This window comes from Neodiprion virginianus, chromosome 6 (genome assembly GCF_021901495.1).
Source record: "Neodiprion virginianus isolate iyNeoVirg1 chromosome 6, iyNeoVirg1.1, whole genome shotgun sequence".
Taxonomy (NCBI): Eukaryota; Metazoa; Arthropoda; class Insecta; order Hymenoptera; family Diprionidae; genus Neodiprion; species Neodiprion virginianus.
In genome coordinates, this window is record NC_060882.1 from 25440277 (window position 1) to 25465824 (window position 25548).

The 25548-nt window shown below is 41.7% G+C and overlaps 2 protein-coding genes across 3 annotated transcripts; both read left to right on the plus strand.

The window, feature by feature from the left end:
* Positions 1–3320: 3320 nt before the first annotated feature.
* Positions 3321–5959, plus strand: LOC124307474 (general odorant-binding protein 69a-like). Of its 2 annotated transcripts, XM_046769142.1 has the most exons (5): positions 3322–4093; positions 4674–4734; positions 5206–5400; positions 5506–5570; positions 5713–5959. In XM_046769142.1, the coding sequence occupies exons 1-5, from the start codon at positions 4040–4042 to the stop codon at positions 5737–5739; spliced, it is 402 nt and encodes a 133-aa protein (XP_046625098.1). In that variant the 5' UTR covers positions 3322–4039; the 3' UTR covers positions 5740–5959. The 2 variants fall into 2 exon arrangements, with proteins under 2 accessions (XP_046625097.1, XP_046625098.1); XM_046769141.1 differs by having other exon boundaries at positions 3321–4093; positions 5506–5959.
* A 651-nt stretch (positions 5960–6610) lies between these two features.
* Positions 6611–8595, plus strand: LOC124307473 (uncharacterized). The gene is made up of 6 exons (XM_046769140.1): positions 6611–6766; positions 7231–7291; positions 7663–7757; positions 7872–7974; positions 8291–8355; positions 8440–8595. Exons 1-6 carry the CDS (start codon positions 6614–6616, stop codon positions 8464–8466), a joined length of 504 nt encoding a protein of 167 aa, XP_046625096.1. The 5' UTR covers positions 6611–6613; the 3' UTR covers positions 8467–8595.
* Positions 8596–25548: the final 16953 nt, after the last annotated feature.

The window sequence follows — 25548 nt, forward strand, 5'->3', positions numbered from 1 at the left end:
TTATTAGGTTCTGAATTAATCGGCTTAACTCTTTTTTTACTACGATCTCGGGGGTTCATTGAAAAATTATTATCACCATTCGATTCAGCGCCATCGAATTATCCTTAAATCAAGTCTCCGGATTCACATAATTCACGTATAATTTTCAAGCACAATTTTCCCGCCACCAAATTACATTACGATTAAACTTCATTGATATATCCACAAGAATTTACAATTTTTCAATCCCTTTACGGGGTCGTTTGCCTTTTCCGGATGCATTATCACAGCCCGTTGCTGTGAAAACGTTGTAGGAAAAAAACCAGAAGCTATTTGCACGTGTTATTTGCCTGCTGGTAACAAAATGCCAAAAGAATCATGGCTGAATACAGCCAGTCTCTAGGTACATACAGTGTAAATGCGGCTGTTATACAATTCACGAGGCAACGAGCGGTTTATTGTGAATCTACCTAGGTATACATATACGCTGTGTTACGCAATCATTGCGGAGATTACCGCTGTCTGTGTAATTAGATAATTGAAAGGGAACACGATGGACGCCGCTGTAGTTTGTCGGGGGGATTTTTGTGCGATAAGAACGTTTAAATTTTCCAGCATTAGATGGACAGTTTTGAAAATAAACGTATCGCACAATGGAGGGAATATTTCCTATTGACCGACGATTCTGAAAAAGGACTCGATCGTTTCGCTGATCTTTGGCCAAGAAAGTTTGCTGATTCATCCTCGAGTAAAAATATTCTAACTGACTGTGAATTAAAATCATTCGATGATATTTCCTGAATTCTTACGCGCGTGAGACGATTAATTTAGATAACCTGAAACGAGTAAAAAAAAAAAAAAATTGTCATTTTGCACGTAAATATTTTTTGAATTCTCTATTTCGTAGCTGCGGGAAAGTTTTTCAACGCATATCCGACAGACTGCAGTTCATATCGAATCACGCTGTAAGGCGCATGCAGCTCTTTGAGTCGTTGCTCAAACTTCCGGATAATGGGAAGAGTAGAGGATTAATACCGCAAGCAGGAGATTGCGTGTCTCGAGTATCAGAATTGAAAACTTGGAGGTTCTGCACCGGGCGTGGGTATCGAAAATGACTGATAACGGGACGGTTGTTAAAGCGTGTCTATCGCAATTTACATGAGTAATTATCAAATTTTTTATCCCGGTGGATACGACGCGCGGAATTTTTGCATGTCCTGCAATATTTCATCCCGCACATCAGCCCCGCTGTACGTTTGAAAATTTTTCTATCCGAATTCACCGATAAATTGTTGAACGGCATTTCCCGGGAGTCGAGATCCGATGATTGGAATTTTTAGGAAATCACACCGCACTGAGAATCGTTTTTTTTTTTTTTTTTTTTTTTTTTTTTTTTTTTTTTTTTTTAGCAAAATCTGTCGTTTCAATTTAGTTGGTGAAAAAATGAATAAAACCAGCCGTGCAAACTAATTTCCCAGGACACGCAAACAGCTGCGAGTGTAATCGGTAACGATAAAATAACGCCGGCAACAAAACTCCACAGCAGCATTCTAAGTACAATTCTGCACTTTGCTTTCGTAATAAATCACCGGCATATCGCGTGCAATGCGTTTTTGTCCATTTATCACGGGCATTAGTATTTTTTCGACTTGTATTATAGAACCGGAGAGACGTAACGTGACGTAACGTTGAAACGCATGTGGCAATTTTATCATCCCCGCGATACGCTGGAATCTCGAGCACACCCAGCTGGGTAATTAGATATGCATTTCCCTTCAGAGAGGGGGAGGCGGGGGCGTGAAGGTGGTCGCAATGGAATCTGACGGCGGGGCTGCATACGTACAAAAGCTATCATCTGCTCCGGTTGGCTCGAGGCGAATCTTGGCTAACAATGGTGATGGAAAAAGAGGATACGAGGGTTTAGACTCACCGTTTAAAATGGCGACCCTATGACGCAGCGGCTATATTTCCTCGAGTTGAGAATCCTGCGGGCTTACAACTGTCCGATATTTGCACCGCGTGTCCAACAGTAGAGTGAACAGGGGTTTTTCACACCGAAACGCATTCGGCGGACGTAACTCGATCCTTACTCTTTTGCACCCTCTTGAAATTCAGAGGCTGGCAAAACTCAGGTCTAGAATCGAAATTTGACCCTTTTCCACCGGAGTCGGGAGTCCTTCACCGTGTAGCCGAATGGCCTGAAAAAGGTACAGGTAATGGAAAAGGGTGAAAATGGGCGAGGAACGTGCGGCGAAATTTCGCGACCGTCGATGAATGCAGATTGGAATGATTACGGTCCGCCTGCTTCCTCGTTCCGCTCGCATTCTTTCTTTCGATCGTCGACGAGTTTTAATCACGTCACTTACCTACGACTAGGCAGTATAAAATGATCATGATAGTTTGGGGAAAAAAATGTATCTGCTCGCGAAATATACGCATACCTTTCTATAGACATTTTGCGTGCAGTTGATGCGCGTTCAGAGTATTTCATACGATTTTATCGAAATACGGTATTATATCACCAGACCATTAAATGCGTGTCATCGTTCCTGAGGCAATTTCATCGTCGCACCCTGAGATAATCATTGAGAAACGAGCAGATTGTTTCGAAGAATCTCACATCTGCACCGATTTCCGAATGGAAATTTTACGGAAAATATAATTCAACGTTTGATTGAATCGTCCTCGCATATTAAGACGGATGATGCGTATGGACGTGATTTAAAGACACGAAAACACATTAGAAAACGGATATTTCATAGCTATGAAAATAGACTGTGGACAGATGTCTATTATCGGCTAGTCGATAATTGTTACGTCAACAACAGGCAAAATAATCTATTTATAGCCAGCTGCGCTTGCATTTGTTCCGGCTTAAGAAATCATAATTAATTCGAATTTAACGCGTTTCTTATATTTTTTGTCATAAAGAACGTTATTAGAGTTTGATGTAAAAGCAGAACATCGAATTCCGATTCCATATCAACACGGTCTATTCATCGCATTTAAATCCTACCGACCCGTCAAAACTATGAAGTGCTTACTTTCGATTTGCGCCTCGGCCTGTCTTCTGCTTCAGGTAAGCAATTATCGGTATTAAACGTTCCCGTGTTGTCAGACTATCTTTAAATAAAAAATTTCATCGTGGCAGGCGAACATCGCGCTGTGCAGGGCAGACTGGTCTGAAACACGGTAGTAGAACGCAGAACGTTTCACGCAATTCCAAGCCCAATTTTCAATTTTGCGATACGAGCAGTCTTGTAGTAATAATAATAATAACGATAATGACATCTGGTGACCACTCAGTCATTAAAATGAAACCTTCCTGTAATTACCGTTGTTCGAATTAGTAGCAGACTAGCGTACAACGGCTCTGACTCACGATTTACAAGTGATAAAACGTAGTGAACTGGTTCTCGTCGGTCGATCCGCGGCTGGCTTGTCTAAAAAATTAACACACAATAAAAAATCTTGATTTTGTTCACCTCGTTTAATGTCATCGATTCAAACCTCTCGGTCTTTGGCCTTTATCGCCGGAAAAACATCGCTAATTGACTTTAGTCTGATTCAGTCCGCCAAGTTCCGTAGAGCAGAATAAGAGAAATTAAGCACCTGGTTAGTATAATATGCTCCAAATTAAAAAAAAAACAACAATAATTGAAGTGGAACCAATTCATCAAAACAGATGAACGCAAAACTGTCTGAGCATTGATTTTGGTTGTTTAAAAACCATACTTTCGCTATCTCCGTGCAAGCGGAACGAAAACGAGCTGAGAGTCGGAGCGAGAAACGAGGGTATAGGAATTATTTATGCGTCATCCGCTTGTTGTTTGGCGTCGTAAAATCCGATTTGCGCAAACCGAACGATAACGCATCGCCGTATAAAGTATGCGAAACGCACGGGCGGATAGAAACGACGTTAATTACGGTAGGTAATGAATCGGCTCGGATGTGCGACGCGTGCAGTTCGGATTTAATTGAATCTGGAATTGCACCTGAGTTAGCTGACTGTTCTCTCATTCGAAATCGAGGGAATCACGGGTTTGAATCAGGCTGAACAATGAGGGGCCCGACGAGTGTCTTCATCCTGATCCTCTTCGCGGCAATTCTCCAGGTACGGATATAAACCAAGAAAGCCGAGTAATCGAAAGAGCTCGCAAAGTAGCTCACAAAGGGAAATAGCGAATTAAAACGAGACGTCGAGATCCTCTTGTTGAGCAAAATTGTACGATTATTCGTCCGCAATTAGAGTTTGAAAGACGAGGAGCCAGGCGCTGCGCAATGCGAGGCTTGACGGGTCGGTCGGATGTTTGTCGCGCAGTTTCAAACACGGTCGAGGGAGTACAAACATTATTTTCGGTTTGTCGACGAAGCCTAATCGCGAGTGCAATTAAGGCAATTGGCAATTTGAGCAGAGGACATATCATCTCATCTCGCAGCCCTCTACGCCGCAAGCACGATCATAATACGCGTTCGGATAGACCGTTTCAAGGAGAACATCCGTACCCACGCGCCCGTAAAATATCCACCGTATTTTACATTCTTACACGTACATACGCGCACCTGGATACAGGCACAAGTACAAGACACGCGTCGTTGCGATAGAAAATTTCACAACGCTCGCAATCATCGGCGCAACGAGCTTGAGCCAAGGTATTTCAGGTATTCAGGCCCTTTTCCTTTTCCGCTTACAGACCCAGCAGGCGGAGGCTAACGTGAGGAAGGAGTGTCGCAGGGCGAGCGGCGTCTCCTGGGGTAAGGAAGGAAATAAATAAATCGGCATCCCATTATAGTCCTAGTTTGACCCTTCGCTATCGGGTCGACGACCGAAAGCGGTATTGTCCAGTTAAGCCAATAACGAAGCGAGCAGTTACGTGGCCGTTAACTACAATCCTCCACCGACGAATCAGCCGCTCCGCTTGCTCGAATGCCCCGTGCATCACGCTGTGCCGTGGCCTAGTTGACGCTCTGCAGACGACCGAAAGACCGGATGCCGTCGTGATTGAGACACAGAATTGGCAATATACATAATATCTTTACCGAGACTTTATTCCACCCTACGTATCAGCCCGGTCCTCGGCAGATTTCGCAATTGCCGTTCAATTTGCCTGCTGCTCGATTTGTTTCTTATTTTTATGATTATTTTTTTCATTTCGAACCCCACCTCGCCGACCTAGAACTACGGGAAATTGGAAGCAGAGAAAAATTCCTTCCATTTTTCCCCAGCTTCCCTGAAGCGGTTGAAGAAAGGCAACTTTGAGGAAATCGACCCGAAATTGAAATGCTACCTGAAATGTTTCATGGTGAAGAACGGAATTATGAGCGAGGACAACGAGATAGAGATTGAAAACACCATGAGGCATTTGCCGAGGAAGTTGCAGAGCGGATCGCGCGAAATACTCGAGAGATGCAAAACTATGCGTAAGTTATTCGGCGCGTCGGAACCAGGCGATTATTATAACCCTTCGTATCCCGTCACCTTTGCACTGCGCTCCGATTTCAATCGATAATTAATTACCGATGCAGGTGGCGAGGATTCGTGTGACACGGCTTTCCAGATAGCCAAATGCTACATCACGGCACATCCAGAGGTGAGAAAGAGACTTTCGACGCAGGGTGGTACGAGTAGAAAAAGTCTCGCGTTGGTCAGACGGGGATATTCAGCTTCAAACCGAGAGATCGGCGTTCCGAACGGATTCTCCAAGCTGTAACGCTTCGTGTATTCGCTTGCAGGTATTGCGGAGGGTCGCTTTGGTCTGAAGAACTCGCGATTCGGCTGGAACGTTGTTTGAACATTTGAAAAAACGATACCCTTTGGTGCGAGAGGAGATAAATCTGTACGATATTTGCTTGACCAGCCGTTGATTGCCAGTCCGAATCGTTGAACCAGCAAAAACATGAATCCGAATCTAATCCATCATCCTTGAAACGAAACCCTCAAACCGTGGAGCAAAAGCAAGTGAAATAAATTTCAAACGGATGCTTCTTCTGGTTTTTTTCTTTTCCACAACGGCAGTAATTAGGCTAATTACTAAAATTTTTTATCCATACTCATCACAAGTCTGCTTTTAGGTATAAGTTGTCCCATTTTTCTTTACCATGTATTAAAAACGAGCACTGAATCTAGGTTTCGATGAGAGAAAAAAATTCTTTTTATCGAAGCAATAAATATCGCGTGACGAAGGAAAATGAAAATTGTTTCCGATATTGATCTTGAATTAGAATATGAAAAGTATATTCTGGTCCCAGATTTGAAAAGGAGTTTCGATCGAAAATGAAGCGACGGTGTGGGAATGAGCCTAGGAGTCGCAATCGTGGCTGTGATTGCCGTGCGATGGATCGAATTAGCGTGACTGTAAACGCGTGTACGAAGGTACGAAGACTCGAATCTTTCCAAACGGGACAAAAGAGGTCGGTGAATTTAGTATGATGACCCTCATCTGCGCAAGGCTGCAGCGATGAGCTACATGTTAAATTATAACAAGCGAAAAAATTCAAGCCAATAACAACGTCGTGTCGAAGTTGAAGAGGCTCTGTGTGTGGGTGAAGCTTCGGTGTGGAATAGAGGAGCTTGCGAGTGTCCGTGTTTAACTAGCTAGGTACCCTTGTTTGTGCGAGTTGCGTAGGTGGATGAATGCGTGAGCGCGAATCCCTTATATATACACGCTTCAAAGGCCAAGAGTGCAACCAGAACAGATTTGACCACAGTCGACTGAACTTCGCGGTAACTAAAGTAAAGATGAATAAACTCGTGCTCATTGGAATTCTGTGCGTCTGTGTCGCCACGGTAAGTCCAATTTCTTAGTTTTTGCGTTACGATCCGAGGATATTTAATCGGGGATACCGCGGGAACTTTTCATCGGCGGATAAATTATTTCTGTGGAAAAACAAGAGAGTAATTCAAAGTTATTTAGAAATTTGAGGAATCTTATTACCCGGAGCTTGTGCAGCGGATTATTTTTTTCCTTAGACACTCGGGGATTCAGCTTGCAATTAGCATTGCGAAACGGTTTATAAAGCGCGTTTTTGTTATACTTTGAAAATTTATACTCCTCTCGTCTTCGTTGGCCAACCTACGCATAGATTCAATTATAACTTTGAGATTAGGGAGAAGCGCCGAAAGCACGGATGAGAGGGAAAATGTATTGCTGGATATCGAACGATCGGTTGAGATATAAATTATATTACCCGCATTTGCATGTATTGTACGTGAAATACACATGCCCATCGCTATAAATCAGATATTTTCAGGCTCTAAAGCCGAGGGCAGATACGAAGGCGAAATGCTACGCTCAGACGGGACTTGCTGTCGGTAAGTAACGACCTGTTTAATTTACAATGAAAAAACGAAGCAGAAGAAAAAAAGACTGATATACTTCTCAACGATTTTTGATCCCGTCGAAAATTTGATACTTTCGAGTGCGCTTTTTGTACTGCTTTGTTATCGATTCCTTTGAAACAATGTGACGAGAATGAGAAATTTATTATTAAATATATCGTGCGTTAAAAATTAGTCATGCAAAAATTAGTTTTCGTTTTTTCACGGAGTATGTAGTTCAAAGAAACAAAGTACCGGTACACAAATGTTTCTGTAAATGTTTGACTCCGTGAAATTAAGCCTATCCTCAGAGTTCCTTCGCTGCCGATCAACTGTAACGATAAAAATTCTTCTCGACTTTACAGACGACGTGAAAGCCATGAAAACCTCGACCCCGAAACCTGAACAACAGAAATTGATCGTCGAATACTTGGCCTGCTTCATGCAAGACCGCGCTATGGTGAGTTTTTCCGCACAGAAGGAGCGTAGAAAAAAAAATCTGAGTGTAAAATTTAACAGACGATCCGATCATCCCGAAATCCTGTCTTATTTTGTCTACTTTACTTTTTTCCAGCTAACCGCCGACGGTGTGTTCAACGCTGACGCATGCAAGAAGGAGATCCGCCCCGAGAACTCGGCCGCAGCAAATCCCGTCATCGATGCCTGCGCCGGAAAGCGTGAGTTTCTCATTGAAATTGTTGAAAAATAAAGTTGGAATTAAAATAAGAAGCGTCCCCGGTTTTGCGGGACGAGACGCTTTGGGGGTTAAAATTTCGTTAAGCTTGTGTAGCAGCTGCGTTGCAGGCGCATGAATATTCAAACACTGTACGCGGACTCTTAAAAATCCGAATAATGGTCCAGAATTATTCACACGAGGTTTCGAGGTTCTTATGCTTGCTTTTCCCCGTTTCTCTCCCTCCTCCCCCCCTTGCCTTAATTTTATCTTCGATCTTCGCTGTTCTAACGAGGCGTGTATCAAACATTTATTTTTAGGTGGATCCACCGCCGTCGAGACAACCACCAAGCTCCTCAAGTGCCTCAAGGAAAAGGACACCAAGGTGAGTTTGAAAACTGTGACGTACTCACTTATCGGTCGGCGAACAATCGTTCAACACTCTGAATTTATTTTACGACTGTTTCAGCTCCTGGAGAAATTGGACCTCTTCTAAACAACTTTCATCGCGGTTTAACCGTGATGTTAGGATGTCCGCATCGAGGCGCCGTTAAAAGTCCGATGCGAGTTGTATTTCATGTCTTATTAAAATAAATTGCTGAATTTCATATTCAAGCTCACTGAACGCGATCGATCTTCTTATTACCTCTCTGAAAAACCTTTCTTCCTCAATTATATTCCGTCATAGATTCAAGAGATGTGAATTTGGCTCTTATATGTTGCAAATATTATGGAATATGTATTTGTTATAACGATACTTCGACACTTTATAGATAGAAGAAGGGAAAAAAGAAACGGCTGGCTGAACGAAACATGGAGCATAAAATTAAAAAAAAGCTGACACAACTAGAATAAACCAGAACACGCGCGCTGATTTGATTAATATTAGTTAGACCTGCGGCGGCGGATAAACTGTACATATACGTAGAGTATACTTATAACTGTACATAATTCCCCACGGGGCTGCCTTAGCACTTAAACAAATTACTTTATTGCAGGAATTGTTAACAAGGAGAATAATTGTAATTAGTTTGTGTGTAGTGAATATTACCAAATAGTCTCATCTTCGCCACGCCGCTTTTGTCGTTTCGCATACACGGCTGGTGTGTTTAATGAAAATGTCAAATTCAGGATACCCAGCTTTCGAGTTTGACGATTTCGCATGGTTTTCGATTTGACCGTCGGCGTGAAAATTGACAAAAAAACAATTCGAGGCTAAAAACGGACGAAGTCCGTTATGAAATAAAAATGATGGCGCTTTCTGTGCCTCGAATTGAATGAAAATAAAACGATAAAACAAATTAAACGAAAACCTAACAATAATTGAACAGGAAGCTTCGGATGAGTTGTGAAAGTGAATTAATGAAATTGAATTATCACAATGACTCGCGGAACGTAATTAGAATTATTCACATTTTCCTCGAAATAATTGCAAGTAATATTTCTCCGCGGAGTTTTTGCATTTTTCAACCGTTCCAATTATAAAAACCTCCGGATATTACGACCCCACAGGATTCACCTGCGACCCAAATCTTATTTCCGAGTTGCTAATTTCGAAACATCGCGTAAATTATCTGTTGAAAAAAGAGCTCTCGCGATTCTTATTCACCTACCCTCCTATCAGAGTGAGATTAAATTTTTTAATCTTTTCGAATATATTTTCACAGCAGGAAAACGCGTATTGTTCGATTCAATTTGTCGTCCGTTCTCGGTCGCGGAATAATTGTTAGCGCGCCCGTACAAGCATACGTACAGAATTGCCTGCAGTGGTGAAATAAAATAAAAAATCGGACAAAACAACGGCTGTGGAAAGCGCAAATTGGTCGACGGAAGAATCGCGCTGCGAGTATCAATGGAAAGCCAAACGGCATTACGACGCCAGTTTTACGTTTGATTTAAACTCCTCTTGTTAGAACGATTCCGATCATTTGCGCTCGATAAGTCTCATGCGGTGGAATTTTTTTTTACCTTACTTTCATCGTTTTAATTCACACAGTCAAAGGCCCGATTAAACCAGCCATTTTACCGTCGAAATTGAGGTTACAGCAACTTTCGAATCAATTTCCCGCTGCCGAGTCTGACGCACTTATAAGAGTAATATAGCAATGGTAATAAATAAAAATAAAAATGTGCAAAAGAATGATTCAAGCATCGAAAATGATGTGGAAATTTATCGCTCCGGATAACCGATATGAATGTCAAAAGTTTGGTGAGTTGGGATCGTTTCTTGTAGCTTACAGCTGCACATAACTGGTTCGAGTTTATTTCTGGAAAGTTTCTTCTCGATTCGCGAATGGCCTGGGAACGGGCGTCTCTCGTACGTCGTGATCTGCGGACGATTGAGCAATTTTCCCCTGATAGGAGAAGTTCGCCGGCTACCCCAAAGGTTCAACATCGCCGAGGGCTAGACCAACCATTTGAAAACCGGGAACGTGGGCGAAAGGAATACGGCAATCAGAGCCCATGATCCCGGACAGTTCGACGACGGGGATGAAATTTGGTAGAGGAGTAAAAACAGCGTTCGTCGCGGTTTCCCATGAGCGATGGGAGTTTGAATAAATTCTCCGAGGGAACCGCAGGACAAAAAATAAAACGGTTTTATTTCTTCTTCCGGGCTCGTTTCATCACTTCCGCAGAGATCGATCAACTCGGCCGCGAAGAAATTAATGATGTTCCCTTTTTTTCCCCCGAGTTGATACGAAATTGCGGCTATTCGTCACGGGGCTTATGTCTAGGTTGGAAAGAGAGAGAGGAAAAGTTTTGAAAATATGTACCCTGAATGTGGCGAACAGCGAATATTCGGACAATACCGCGGATTGGTAGAGCGAAAAAATAAAGCGCGAATATGGATTATTCGCATATGCTTTAAACATTTCGGGGACATCGCGGTGACCCGATTCCTTGACATTTTGCCCCCGTTCGAATAACTATAATCGGCTTCTGCTGCAGCGTGCAAAAGCTGCAAGCTGGGAAACTCGTTTCCCTTGCCAATATACACGGGTTATAGAGTATCCTTTGCAAGCTTGTAGCAAGGACAAGTTCGCGAGGATTAATCGACATGCGTATTCAACGGGTAGTTGAGTCAAACGTTTTATTCAAAGATTTTGGGTAAAGTGAGAATAAAATATGCGAAATGAGTCGACTCTCCTCTTCGAATTATATTTCGGTTAATTGACCTGCAGATTTTCTCGATATTATACATCGGCGCAGGTCATTCGATGAAAAGTAGAAAGCTGACGATTTTCGAAAGAGTAAAAAAAAATTTTCGAATGCAATAAAAAGTGAAGCGAGTCCCTCTCCGCGTATTTCCCGTCGAACACGTACGAATCTACGCAATTTGCTGCAGTCACGGCAATGACAACTTGTCTACGACGCACGTCATTCCGTAGCTCTGTTTAGATTCAGCGCTAGCAGGAACGGTAGACAAAACGGAGCTTTCCATCCCTGCCCGACTGGCAAGTCGCCAATGACGTGTTAGCACTTTTTACCCCGTATCTGCAAGAGTGACTATATATGCTGAAATTTATTCACCATCACTGTCAAAGCTCGGACGATTCTGAGGTGTCGTTACGCAGTCGTTAAACATTTTGCCAACTAATGTAATAAATTTTTATTTTCGGTTACCGCTCAGTCCTTGACTATTTTCATTTTTTACCACAACCGAAAAACATTGTTCTAGGTAGAAAATGAAAATTAGTTTTCTAGCTGTTACCGGAAAGTCTAGTATCCGTTACTATTCTTTCTCGTTACGATCACTGAATTTTTCTAGTTACTACAACAAACGAAACTTTTCTCAGTGCGCGATTATTTCTCTTGCGATAATTTTACCTCTCCGATGCCTCTTGCTTGTAATATCTTTTTCCCTAGAGATAAATGAAGAAAATAATTGTCAATTTATACGATACATCGAAGAAACTTATCGGGAGAAAATATATTTGTCCCTTCGTCAAATAGCCTCGAGGTTTTTGCGGAAAAAGAATGACGTTACACTACAATTTGAATCTGGCGAGAAATTTCCGCAAGTATATACGCGGCTGAATTAGAGTCCGTCGCTGAATTGAGACAAGGAAATTCCGCGAAATAGAAAATAGTCTCGAGAAATAAGGAAGAGGAAATCAAGGCCCCTTGGGCCAGAAGCGGCTTATCCGACGGTGAAATCGTGCAGCTCTCATACATAATTACGCGGACTTCATGAAGGCGGGCGTATATAAAGTACTGTTCAAACGCTTTGGAATTGGCTATGCGGACTCATTCCGAGAAATAAGATATAAGAAATACCTTATGCAAATTCAGATTAGTACAGACTAGCTGAATGGCAGTTTATTTATTTCGATTGCAAAAATTTCCCTAGATATCGAGGTGAAAATCCAAGATTGCACAAATCGAATTACCAAATTGCACCTACAGGGTCTCCCCCTTCTAGCCTATAACACTATAATTTTACAAAAACTTGTCTGGACGAGTCGATATTATGTGATACAAGAACGTTGCGAAAAATCGTTCAATTATTACCGCAAATCATACTTGCATTCCATCATTATGCGCGCTGTGTCCGAAGTCATCAGTGGCAGACTAACTGCGAAAGATTCTTATGATATGGGTTCAAACCGTCGACAAACTCCAACACCTGATAAATATTTCATGAATTCAGGCAGCGCTGAGGAGACGAGGAGAAACGTTGAGCTCAAAAAGCGTCGAATTCTCGATACTCCCCGTGGAGGGGGTTGATTTAGACATGCTTCAGGGGCGAACAGGGTCACCTGGTCGAGGTAATCCTGGCCGCAGGATGTGCTTTGGTACATCAGCCGAAGCGCGATTTAGGAGAAAATTTGTACGGGGTTGCAAAAAGGAAAATTATCATATAATGATAAAGTGTAGGATGCAAATGGGGGGATAGGGGTGGGGGGTTAATTTAGACATTAAAGATGGATCATAATTGTATATTATAATGAGGACTTGACGGGGGTGTGTATAGAAGGACAAATTCAAGCGGTGCAGTTAGCGGTCTCTTTTATACCGCCCGGGTATAATAATTAAGGCGTCGGGGGTTTTCTCGGTGGGTTAATTTAAACTTTATTAATAAAAAACCACGATAAAAATCAGCTCATCCTGGAAGCACAACTAACCGTAGATTCTAATCTAAATGTTAAACCGCCAGCACGTGCTAGCACTACGAAAATACACGTAGGTATATAATATAGCTGGTATAGTTGAGGGTTGAGGGGTTGATCTGCTTGGTAAAAATGAAAATATATGTCTACATATTTATAATGGACACGAATAAGGGGGCGAAATTAATTCAAGAACGAATGAAAATCAACTTCTATTATGTATTATTCATACAAATTATGCAAGTCTTTGCAAGCTGCTGTTCGTCGCGACGTGATATGACGTTGGAAATTGCAGAAGCGCCGCGAGCGTCCAGCTTTATGAAGTACGTTGAAGTGGGACGCGGGTAAACAATCGAAACGATTAGCGGAAACTCGTTGGCTTTAAAACAGTGAAACGATAACAACGAATATGCGCTGTTTGTAAACAAGATCCTATAATTACCTCGTTTGCGAGATTATCAAAATTTTCAAGTATACATGTACATTGTATCATCCGGACAAGTTTCGTCGAGGGAAATCTCGTGAAAATATCCAAGATTCGTCGACCAATGCTCAGCGGCAATTTACGGGATATTTGACACCCAAATCGCAAACATGTGCGATCACTGCTCGTGAGTATTGATTCAACTTCGTTCGTCGTCATCGTCGAATTCACTTTTACCACGTAGAGTACACCCCACCTTTCACAAAAATCCCCCTCGACTTGTTAAGACTGATAAGAATGCGGTAAGTTTTTTTTTTTTTTTTTCCAATTTTTGAATGTTACAATCGTTGCAGAAAAGTCACCGGGCAGAAGGGATACACTGGCCAAGTGACCTGCAAATGCGAGTGAGTATGTCCAATACTGGATTCCGCACTCCAGCGCCAGTGTATTTGCTTGATTAATTTACAAAAATGAATGCTACGAATTTACCTACTTTCATTAACCACATGGGAAATATTTTCCTTTATCCTTTCAGAGGCGACAAGAAAGAAGAGGAAAAAGAAAAAGAAAAGGATAACAGTGGCGGCTGCTGCGGAAAAAAGTACGAACTAAAACAGTATATAAACAACACCGCGGTTTCGGGTCCCTGGTGAATTGGGTTTCAGATAGTCTTGCATATAGCGTTTGAAAAATTTTCCCCTTCGTTGCTCTCCGTCCTTGAACAAGACCTCAATTATTGCGGAAAAGTTTCGAATTGCACGAACGCTAGACAGGCGAAGAATGTATGGAAAAATAGGGTGAGGAATTTCGCCTCGGGAAAAAGTTGTTCGAAAACGTACAATTTAAGGGCAGTTTTAACCGTACTCTGCACTTCAACGCTGCCGCTGTTTGGATCGCAACGTAACATCGCTAGGAGGGGGAAAAAAAAAAGTACAAAAATGCGTGCCAAAACCGTTCGCACCGAATTGGGTTACTTTTTTCCTCCCCTTCGTAACATAAGTGGCAAATTTTTCCGCTAGTTTTTTTTTCCGTCATTTTGATTTTGTCCCGCAATTACTCTCCACGACGAATCCGCGAACACACGATCGAGCCACGACTGATCCCCAATTGCATTTTCCAAATTGCTTCCTCGTGCAAATCGGTAATTGAAATAATCGTTTCCGGGTTCCCCGGGCAACTCGCGACCCGTATTACCGCCGCCTGACGACGGGACGGAGTGTAATATCAATCGAGGGATCCTTCGGGCTGGAAGGTCGCCGGGGCGATATTGTGCATACTAACATGGCGGTACTGAATGTGCAGAGTGGAGAAGAGGAAGGAGCCGAGCGGATGCTGCGGCGCGGCCTGTTGCACCTCGGGAAATAAAACCGAGGAAAAGGGCGGATGCTGTGCGGGCGGAGGGCCCGCGAAAAAGGAGGAAAAGAAGCGCAACAGCACTGCCGGGGGCGGCGGATGTTGCGCGGGGAAATAAGACATCCTTAAAGATCAGCCAAAGATCAGCCGGGCGGCGGTCATACGGGCTTCCGGTTTGTATTCCTCGATCGTCGGCTCTCGCCCGTCGCGATGATTACTCGCCGCGAGATCAAAAACAGACGTCGGGAGTGCGGATAAATCACGGTGCTGATACCGAAAGGGCTTATACTTGTCATTTTATACCGTTTTGGCTTCAGAGAACTATATTAAAGCCAAAGGGGCGCGTAATTTATTTTTTCATCGCTAATTATTCCGTAAACTTATTTTTAAGTTGAACAATTTTTAAGCAAAAAGGGTGGATATATAAATATATGTTTTTTTTTTTTATATTTCTGTCTGTGAAATGTTTCGTAGTGGAAATTAGCTGCTGATATCCCGAATCCGATCATCTCTCTGCGTACAATGATAGTAAAAAAAAGACAAAGTAAATTTATCCGTGTTCTTGAATCAATGTTGTTTTATGTGTAAATTTTGCACAGAGCGAAGGAGGCCGCCGGTGGATGTTGCAAGTCTGGATGCTGCAAGGATGGGAAGGAGGAGAAGAAGAAGGAGGAAAAGCGAGAAGCGAGCTGTGCTAAGGACACGAAGAAGGATCCGCCCAACGGGGGCTGCTGCGGCGGCAAGAAGTGATTTTTACCTTATCCGGAAATTTTCTTCCCCCCAATATTTTCACCCTGAAGAAACAATAACACACATACTTCATATTATGTGAAATAAAAATAAAAAACAATGTAACCGCCCAATCGGCGAATAAATTAACATCTCTTACATCTACGGTTAAATTATTATTTTCTGTCCAAAAAAATTGGGTATTCTTTTCTAATTTTTTACTCCCCCCTCCCATTTCTCATCGAGATCACGGTTATATTCCATCTGTCATCTGTTGATGCCACTGTTCGAACTGCTTTAGGAAAACTTTCGACAACTTCAGAGTGCTGGCAGGAGTGTCAAATTTTATTATTCTCCCGATGAGAGCTTGAGGTTTGAAAGTTATACTTTTCGGCGAACTATTTTTCAAAATTCCGGTCAAGCAGGACCGCAAAATTTATCTCAGATCATGTGCGAACATTGCAGGTAAGTTCGATCAGCGTCCGCATTTGAAATCTGTCCGATACATGTATATTCGCTTGCATAGCAGTAAGCGAATGTATTTTTTTCAACTTTACGTATACCGTATGTAATTGAACGGAATCTTCCTACCGCAAAATTTTCATTCGTGCGATAATGACGACTTAGAAATAACTTGGGAATCAAATGTTGCGACGCGGCATTAATTTGTCACTCGAATTCAGGTCAGTCGGCGGCAACCGGAAAAAAATCGAGAATGACGATCATGCGGTTAAAGTTCTTTGCGAAGCTGCGGCGTGAGTTCTTTGTAACAGTGTAGAAGCGACTAATTACAGTGAAGCAAACAGGATGCAAATGGTTTAAATATGTGTGAAATTTTTCAGACGCCGCAGGGCTGAGAACGGAACTAAGTAAGTCGACATCGTCCTTAAATATCATTCATCAGCGTTTGAAATTCGACAATCAATGCGATTTTTGAAATTATGAAATGGCACCGATTCGTCTTACACATTCGTGTCCAGACTCGGAGGATCCGGATGCTGCAACGACTGGCGACAGAATTGTTGCGGTGGCGGATGCTGCAGCGACGCGGCCAACTCGGGTGGGACTGGATATTCCGATCCAGATCTAGGTTACAAAAATGAGAGCAACGGTTACGGCAACGGGATCACGGCGATGAATCACGAAACCGGAAGAGCCGACCTGCGAATCAACGGACAAAGTAACTCTTATTTCGCTACTTCGTCGGGAAGACGAAAAAATGACTGGATTAAGATTTAAAAAGTTAAACTGGACGTGACTGACTCGAGGTTCATTTTGCACGGTTATATTCTTCCACAAACAGTGGCCGATTTCGTTCACTCTCGAAAGTTAATTAAAGATTCAAATCCTTTTTACTATTATTTAGCAGCAGGACCTCGAATCATAGACGAAGAAACGGCGCTCCGCGAGACAATGAAGTACAAGTATTGCAGCGGTGGGGAATGTCGTTCGAATAATTCTGCGCGAAACGGCGAGGCGAAGGGGGAGGACTCAGAGTGCGATTGAGTCGTTCTAAGCCGCGATATATTTTGCAGGAAATAAATCCCTAAAGTTGAAATGGAACAAGAAATTAAAGAAAACAAAATGCGGCAGCGACTTGAATAATGAAGCGACAAAATATTCGTATCTTCGAAAACGGAAGTGCAGAAAAGAATCGTTTCACGCGTTACGCAAGCTTTTCGGCTTTTACTCCTGAATATCAGAGGCAACTTTATGGCCTCAAGTTTACGTTCGTATTTTCTTAGACGAACTTCCCTTCGCTCGACCTGAAGGAAACGCATTCGTATATGTTTCCCGAAACTCTGGAATACGATACGAAGGTTTGATGGAATAAAGTCACGGCAAGTATCCGAGAACGCGAAATACGTTGTTGGATAAATTTGGTAAATACTTATTCCATAAAATTGGTCTTAATTTTCTATGCATGCATTTATACGATTCGGCACAAGATCAACGTGAATATGTATATTATCAGAATGCATACATGTGCACGTGATATTTATACATATGCAGATGGGTTGAACCTCGAGAGGTCGGCGGTTGTGATAAATGCAGTGCCGAGTGGTCCAAGGGAGCAAAACGAGAGCGATATTTCTCCGGGGCGTAAGAGTGGGAGAAAAATGTGTTCGCCTTTATTCTTGCTCGCGTATATACGGGTGGTCTCGATTCTCCCGCGGCTTTATAACTCGGACAAAAATATAAGCGAAGCTTCGCTGCACCGTCACGGCTTTACTATGCACGGTGCATCCCTTTATTAAACACAGATATTATTGCGAATAGCGGTTGGATTCTGAGGGACGGCCACCGGGTTTCGTACATAATATCACACAATACCGGGAAAATGAAAGATGCGAGGATCCTCGAGATAGCCGATCGTATCTATGAATAGACTCGTTACGCGTTTACTTACTTTTTTCACTCTTATCATTTTTCCCCGAGGTCCTTTGTGCTCCTCTTACGCTATCAGGAATAGGTAATGTCACGGGACGTTTCGCGGTCCGAACTTTCATCATTCACATTCACAGCAGCAGCAGCAGCAGCAGCTGATATTGGTATTTGCGTTTTACTGCAGAACCTGTGTGCAGATTTGACCTCTCCTAGACAGACGTCTGCTCTACGATTATCCAAATCTACGTTCCAAATCTGTATTTGATATCCCATTAGCGAGGGAACGAAGCCAAAGATATTATTCTGCGTATACATATACGCTTAATCTGCTAATGTCAAATTAATTCCCGGCCCCGAATCCAGGGATAATTGCTCTTCTGCACCGGTTGAATTGAACTTATTGTACATACAGGTATGTGCACTTTATTTCTGCCAAGTTTTAATAATCGCGAAATCGATTAACGCCCAAATTTCAACCGATCTCCGTTACACGTTAGTCTAGGTATCCGTACACCGTCTAAAGCTCGCCTGATACAAGCTTCGCGTGTAAAGTTATACGTATTTCTTTCCAGTAAAATATCTTATAAGTGATGCAAATTTTTCTTTCGTACGGTGTTTTCGTACAAGTTTACTTTTTATATATTCTTAATTAACGCGCGAGAGGAACTTGAGCGACGACTCGTTAGTTAGAGTATCGTGTTACCTATTCGTTTCTTATTTCTGATGCTTTTATTCCCAATTTCTCCAACTTAGTTTTTCTCCAAAGTTTCGCTCTTGAAACCAAGCAAGCCCAGACTCGGCGCGAAACAGCCCCGAGACGCAATTTTCCTCGAGTTTTCAAATACGCCTCGACCTTGCGTACCCCTTGTACACACAGACATGCATCAGAATAATACCATCAGAAGTCTGAGAGCGAGCACTTCCGTCCGATACGTCTTTGAATAATTGAACAAAATTCCCAGGGAGTTTGTTGTCGGGAGAGAATAGCCATGTGCAAGCTACTCACCGAGTGGATATCGCAGTGCAGCCTCTTGAATATCGCACCGGTTTGCACTGAAAACAACACAGCACTCTCCGTTAATTACAACTGCCGAGTCGTATCGAACGACGGTTTAACCAGAATTTGTGGAAAATATACAAACAGCCCTTGCTTCGCGAATATACTGGCATTTTCTGACAATTCTGTTTCGGACGAAGATACACGAGAGTCAAAAGTTCGCAGACGCACTTTCGAACCGATTCCAAAGTCCCCATGAAGCACCGTACCAGTCAAACTTCTGTACGGATATGAGATGATTACAGAGCTTAACTTGTGTCTACCAGAGCGTGTTTGTTTTGAAACTGGTTGGCGCCTTGTAACGTGGTAAATTTTTCCATTACTCGAAAACAAATGGGCTACAATTTTGCGGAGTGCTTGAAAAGCGAGTCGTCAAATGTCACGCGATTATTTTGCCATTTTCAAATATTGCTACAGTGCGATGTAAAAAATTGATTGTTAGTCAGAACAATAGTGAGTTCTGCACGACGAAGGTGAGGAAGGGACGAACTAGTTGAACATTGAAATCACCTTCATTGAACGAAAGAGCGAAAGCTGCTGAATTCTATTTTCAAATTTTCCCCACGCGAAGAACTATGCCTACACTTTGAGAAACAAATCACTATTATTATTTCTTGATTTGCTTTATGCAACAAGTAATTCGACTGATTCAATCAAGATAGGTACACTGTAATTATCTAACGAATCTATCAGGGTCGAAACATTAATGGGGTGGTCTGATTTAATCTAAAATTTTCTTTACTTACAGCAAGTAAATATCGCGAAAGCGTTCTACTCGAACGATCGATGATCTTTCAATGGATCTTGAAAACAGATATTTACCCAATTCGAACAAAATAAACTCGATTCGACGATTGCTGTGAACAACTGACTGTTTCCTCCAGGCCTTAAGCTTACCACTGCGCGTTGTAAGCTTGTTAATGCGAAAAAAAAAAAAATAAGAAAACGAATAAAAAAATTTAAAAAAAAAAAGAAAAATACCAAGAGAAGCCGCGCGTGCATCGTCTCGTAGCGAAAGCAGACGCATCATCCGCGGAGTTAGTCGGGCGAAGTGCGTGCGGCGAGGTTGAAAAAGCTCGGCTATCGCGAGGCATGCGCAGGGGTGCGAAGCTTTTGCCCACGCGGCGGCCAGTCGGTCGCAGCCCGCCAAACTCCTTCCACCTGCGAACTCCGGGACGCCCCCGAAACCGTCAAAGTTCCGATGCTCACGTCACCGGAGGCTTCGACGACCCCCCGTTGCATGTTCGTCGTTATTCTCGTTCACGTCGACCGATAAATATCGCAACCCCCGAACCGCCCCCCGGGATCAGAGAGGCGCGGAACGCCGCGTGACGAAAGCTTTGATCCGATATGTGACGTTGCACTGCGCTAAAAATGCTTTTCGCGATTCATTCGCCGAAGGTTCACAGTCTTCTTTACAACGTTTCTTAAACCCTCTTTTCACCACTCGGTTTTTCCTTCGTTTTTTATCCATCGAAAGATCGTTTAAAAATCATTGTTGAAACGATTTAATATTCGTCATTCATATTCATTTATATCTATTAATTAATTGATTTGCGTTAACCGTACGTGTTTAGTGCAATTTGTCAATTATAGAGAGAGAAAGAAACACTGTGAAATAACTGATTCAATTTATACCGAAATAAAACTGTGGATAAATGAATGAGTGAACTTTGAGACGCGTCGCATTGTGAAGGGAGTGAAATCCGATCGAAAAAAAGCTCGGTGGTGATGCGGTTTATTTGGTGTATAACTGCGGGTGTCGAGGATTAGCGAGGCGATTGAACGAGGCCCTAGAGTTGCGAATATATCCTTTATAATTCAACGATTATTCCTGAAGAATTTCTGTGCCGGGTTTAATGGCCCTCGGCAAACCGTAGTTATGAAAGGAGTGACATTGAGTGGGATTTTCGTATTTTTCACTTGTAATAAACGTAACTGCGGATGACAATTACTGGCTACGGAATAAAGGGTTTCAATTTACAGAGCAGCGTCTCTCTGCGTATCTTTGTGTTGCCGGTAGGTTATATTTACACGGTGTTGGTGTGACGTACCTGGCCTAAGAAATTCAATTTATCGTTAATTACGGGGATGAGGCGGAGTGTTTATAACGATAATAATATGTTTTCCCGTAGGAGTTTCGGCGTTTGGTCCCGATTCAGCCAAACCGTACAAATCACGGACAGTTTTGAAAGTGGAATGTAGGGCGATGCGGGATAAAAATTTTTATCTTTCGACAGGAGACGATGGAATTTTAAAATAAAAAGTAATACCTTAAATATTCGTAAAACATTTGAGAAAAAACAATAAAATTGTGTAGATTGTAAAATGGAAAACACCGACAATTTATATGGAGTGAAATTAATCGCGTAGTTTAAGGACAAATAAATAAATAATAAATATGATAGGTAAATAAGAATACGATAAACAATGATAAATGTAAGCGATTTCGTTTGAATTAAAATTTATTTTTTACTGATTAAGATTGGGGGAATATACGCTGATAAATAATTAATCCTAATACATATATATGTATATATAATATATTCATGTATATAAATATATCGTACGTATAAAAATTGAACAAATCGTGTGATTTATAAGGTAATTCGTTGTAGTGTTGTGAAACGTGTATAATGGATGATACGATAACGTGTAATTTAATAATACTCGTAGATAAATAAATCCAGTAACTGGTAATGGACCTGAATTTAATCTGATTAATTAACAAAAACTGAGCTGATCTGTGGAAATATTTACCCGGCAGCGAATCGCGTATGGGTGTATAAATCAAAATGCTCATATCATCGGCAGTGTAAAAATCAGCCTTCGCATTGGCCAAAAATCATCTTTAGCCGGAGGAGAAAAATCACAGTCAGAGACAATTGTGTTTGCAGGTATTCATATTTCAATTTCACACCCAACCTAATATAATTATTTTTTCGTAAGAATTTCTCCCAACGAAGTTTCCTTTGATTAATTGAAACCACGCCGATATTTCCCCACCGTCATATTTTATACTCTCCGGAATTTTACGTCAATTTTAGAATCGAGATCCTGCACTGGCAATTCGACGTGATCGTAAAACTTGATTGCTTCCAACAGCGTTGTTTCAACTTTTGCACTACCATCCGGATAGTTTTTTTATTTATAAAAAAGAATGAAAAATACGGATCGGACGATCAAATATTCACTGCAGCTTGACTCCAGCCAGTGAAATGTATGCGTGTACCCTTTTTATGCAAGTAAAAAATTTGTATTGACGCAGTTAACTTTTTCATCGGACAATCGAAAGAACATTCGGCTGCATTCATTGCATCGATAAAAATTTCATCGATTTATAGTGAAGTATTACATATATATATATACCATTTTATTGCACGATTTATATTCATTTCCCGAGGGTTGATCAATCCCTGTGAGCGGACCAACAGGCGATGAATAGGGTTGTTTTACCGTAGAAATCTTTTGCTAACGGTAAGAGAGCTTTCGTAGTGCGAACAGAGTTGAGAAACTGTGTGAAATTTGCGGGGACGTAGATTTCTTTTTCAGCGAAGGGGATTCTTCGTGATGCATAATGCGATATCAGTTGGGTATATTTATGAGGAGAAGGGGGAGAGGCGATACAAACAACGGGTGATTTCGTTATCGAAATGAAAATAAACGTCGCGAAGTATTCGCGGAAACGACGTAAATTTACCCTCTCATGTAGCGCGCATCTCGAATATATTGATTCGCAGGGTGTTTGTTTCTCCGCGATGCAGCTCGCTTCCTTCTTATTCTTATTATTATTCTTATTCTTATTCTTTATCCTTTTCTTCTTCTTCTTCTTCTTTTTTTACATCTGTATTTTCATCTCTGTTTTCCCCCCTTTGTCGTAAATCGCAACTCGTCAACAGCGAGCGAAGAGTTTTCCCTCGAGAACGCCTCGAGACAAGAGGCTCAAAACCGCCGCTGCCTGATAATTTTCACCCAGCTGAGAGGCAGTCAGAAATATGCAAAGACTATTCATTGGCCAAGGAATTCTCGACTTAAACATTTAATCAAGAATGTACAACATCCTCACTTTCATTATTTTATTGTTACACCAGAGAATCACTGACAAGTTTCGCTTCGACAATTCTCTCGACGCTTTATTATAGTTTTAAGCTTATATAGTTTCGGTGATCGACTACCCGTGTATTCGGTTCAGAGGCAGTTACAACTTCGGGAGGAAATATCTCATTTGAATAATTTCACTTCCCAGTTGTACCTAGAATATTTGATCTAGTTCAGCTCCCCAGATATTTCATTTCCATATTTCCGGTTTCGCAGGGGTGTAAACTGAATTCTTATATGGTATACACGTCCAAGAATGCACCGTATTCCGTATTTCATTCTCGGAAGTAAACTCGTTGGTAAAATAAAAATCTCCAAGAATCGGGAATAATTTTTTCAAAATATTTCAAAGGAGACAAAAATATGTTTTGCAAAATTTTTGGCTGTACGTTGAGATGATTTACAACGAATATCGTTCTTCCCACACTTTCACCCTCCGATTTACTCTGCTTGATTTTTTTACTGCTGTACAGATATCGGTCGCAGATTTCGCGTCTAATGGAATCGAGAAGTGAGAAATCCCCCAGTCGGGATGATTCGAAATTTTTACCGGACATAATTAGAGGGACAGGCGGAGAAAATTCGTGGATTTGGTGTGGCGAGCACTTTTCTTCGTTTATTTCATCCCTCTCGCACCGAAAGGGGTTTCAGCCTTAATTCCGCGTCGGCACTACGCGATCCGTCGACTTTGAATAATTGAATTCACGCGGTGGAAGTTGTCTTCAGCGTCTTCCGTAATTCAACAAAACCTCCTCCCTTACAGACCGTCACTATTCCGGGTAAGAATCGCGAGCCCCAACGGTGGGCTTGTTAAATTTTCATTTCGTTATATTCATGCAGTAAGGGAAATTGTAACGAGAGAGAAAGCAATCCGCGCCAATTATCCGCGAATTGTATGCGAGCAACTCGCGGCTTTGCCTCGATGGGGAAAAACGAGATAAAAAATGAAAATTTCAATCAACCAAAAAACACTCGAGATATATTCTCTCCGTGAACTCCTTTTCGCCCGTGCTGAAAGCGGATTTTCCTTTCATTTTCCTTGCCTTTTAGACGTTTACGTATCTCTGAAATTGAATAAGAAGTACGAGATCCTCCACTTGTCAATCAAAATTATTCTCCGGATTCCGTCATTCGAAACAAACAGTAATAATGAGTGAATGGAAAATTCACTTTTATGCAAAAGCTGATCACGTAATTATCTGCCACAGATATCAATTCTAAATACAAGTTTCGGAGAAAATTACGAAATTTGTGTCAAGGAATTTTCTCCGTGCGAAAAATTGGCCCTACGATTTTTCAGTTTGTCTATGGATCGGAAAATTCACCGTAACCATTCTGACGTAGGTTCTCGATTCTCTGCAGGGATTTGCGAAGGTCAGAGGTTAGCCTAGCTGATCGGTTATCTCAGAAGCTTGAATGAGAATAGATTACCATCGATCATTTATTTTCCACCCTTTTTTGCGCCTTCGGCATATGAGTTCAATGCATTTTCTACAACATAGAGCTTTGCTGGATCAATACGCGGGACAACGAACCTGCGATTTTTGCAGATATCTTTCAAGATGGTCACCGCTGATAAGCGATTTATTTTTTTACAACGTAAAGAAAGAAGATCGCGAAAGAAAGGGAGAATCTCGTGAAAAAAACTTTTGCCTCTTCAATTTCAACCTTGACTTTAACATCCAGTTATTCGGATGAATTGAAAATATGTTTATTTTCTCGTCTGGTTCACAGCCGTGAAAAAAAAATTGATCTCACGACAAAAAGAAAAACTAACAGTATTGAAGCTGGTCAAATGCGACGTACAGGGATAAAAGAAAAACGCCGTATCACGGTGAACTGAAAGTTTTTTGTAAATAAAGCGAAATTTAACCTTATTTACATATCTGAATAAATTGTATAACCCTCAATTAATTATTCATTTGCATATCTGTACATATAATATAACTGTACGATTTTCTCAGAGAAAATACACACATTGTACAGGTATAGGTACAATGTATGAATTGCAGATAAGGGTAGAACGTGACCTCAAAAGCTCAACTTCTCGCATGAAATTTATTATAGTTACAAAAATTGCAGCGTATTATAAATAAATACGCCGTGAACCGTTGCTGATTCATTACCGCCTGAAATAAATGAGGCTTCACCAGACAGCTCACTGAGCTTTTCTTTTCTGTTTCATTTTTACTTTCCATCGCAACGATTTATGGAGCAGCTTGAGGATAGAATTTTTACAGTCGACTGCGTTGCAATTTTGTTAGGAAAGAGCCTTGAAAAAAAATTTTCTTCCATCCGAAGTAGCGAAGTGATTGGCATCGATTTTTCGAACGGCGTAAATTCTGCGCTTTGAATTTTCTCGCGTTTTACCGGAAATGAGCGCGCGAGCGCACGCAAACACGTCGCGGGTTGTTTAAT

Bases quoted from the DNA above. Each gene is read 5' to 3' on its own strand.
- LOC124307474 (XM_046769141.1), top strand. From the start codon at position 4,040: ATGAGGGGCCCGACGAGTGTCTTCATCCTGATCCTCTTCGCGGCAATT. The intron at 4,094-4,673 runs GTACGGATATAA...TTCCGCTTACAG, and splicing joins TCTTCGCGGCAATTCTCCAG to ACCCAGCAGGCGGAGGCTAA. The intron at 4,735-5,205 runs GTAAGGAAGGAA...ATTTTTCCCCAG, and splicing joins GGCGAGCGGCGTCTCCTGGG to CTTCCCTGAAGCGGTTGAAG.
- LOC124307473 (XM_046769140.1), top strand. From the start codon at position 6,614: ATGCGTGAGCGCGAATCCCTTATATATACACGCTTCAAAGGCCAAGAG. The intron at 6,767-7,230 runs GTAAGTCCAATT...AGATATTTTCAG, and splicing joins TGTGCGTCTGTGTCGCCACG to GCTCTAAAGCCGAGGGCAGA. The intron at 7,758-7,871 runs GTGAGTTTTTCC...ACTTTTTTCCAG, and splicing joins TCATGCAAGACCGCGCTATG to CTAACCGCCGACGGTGTGTT.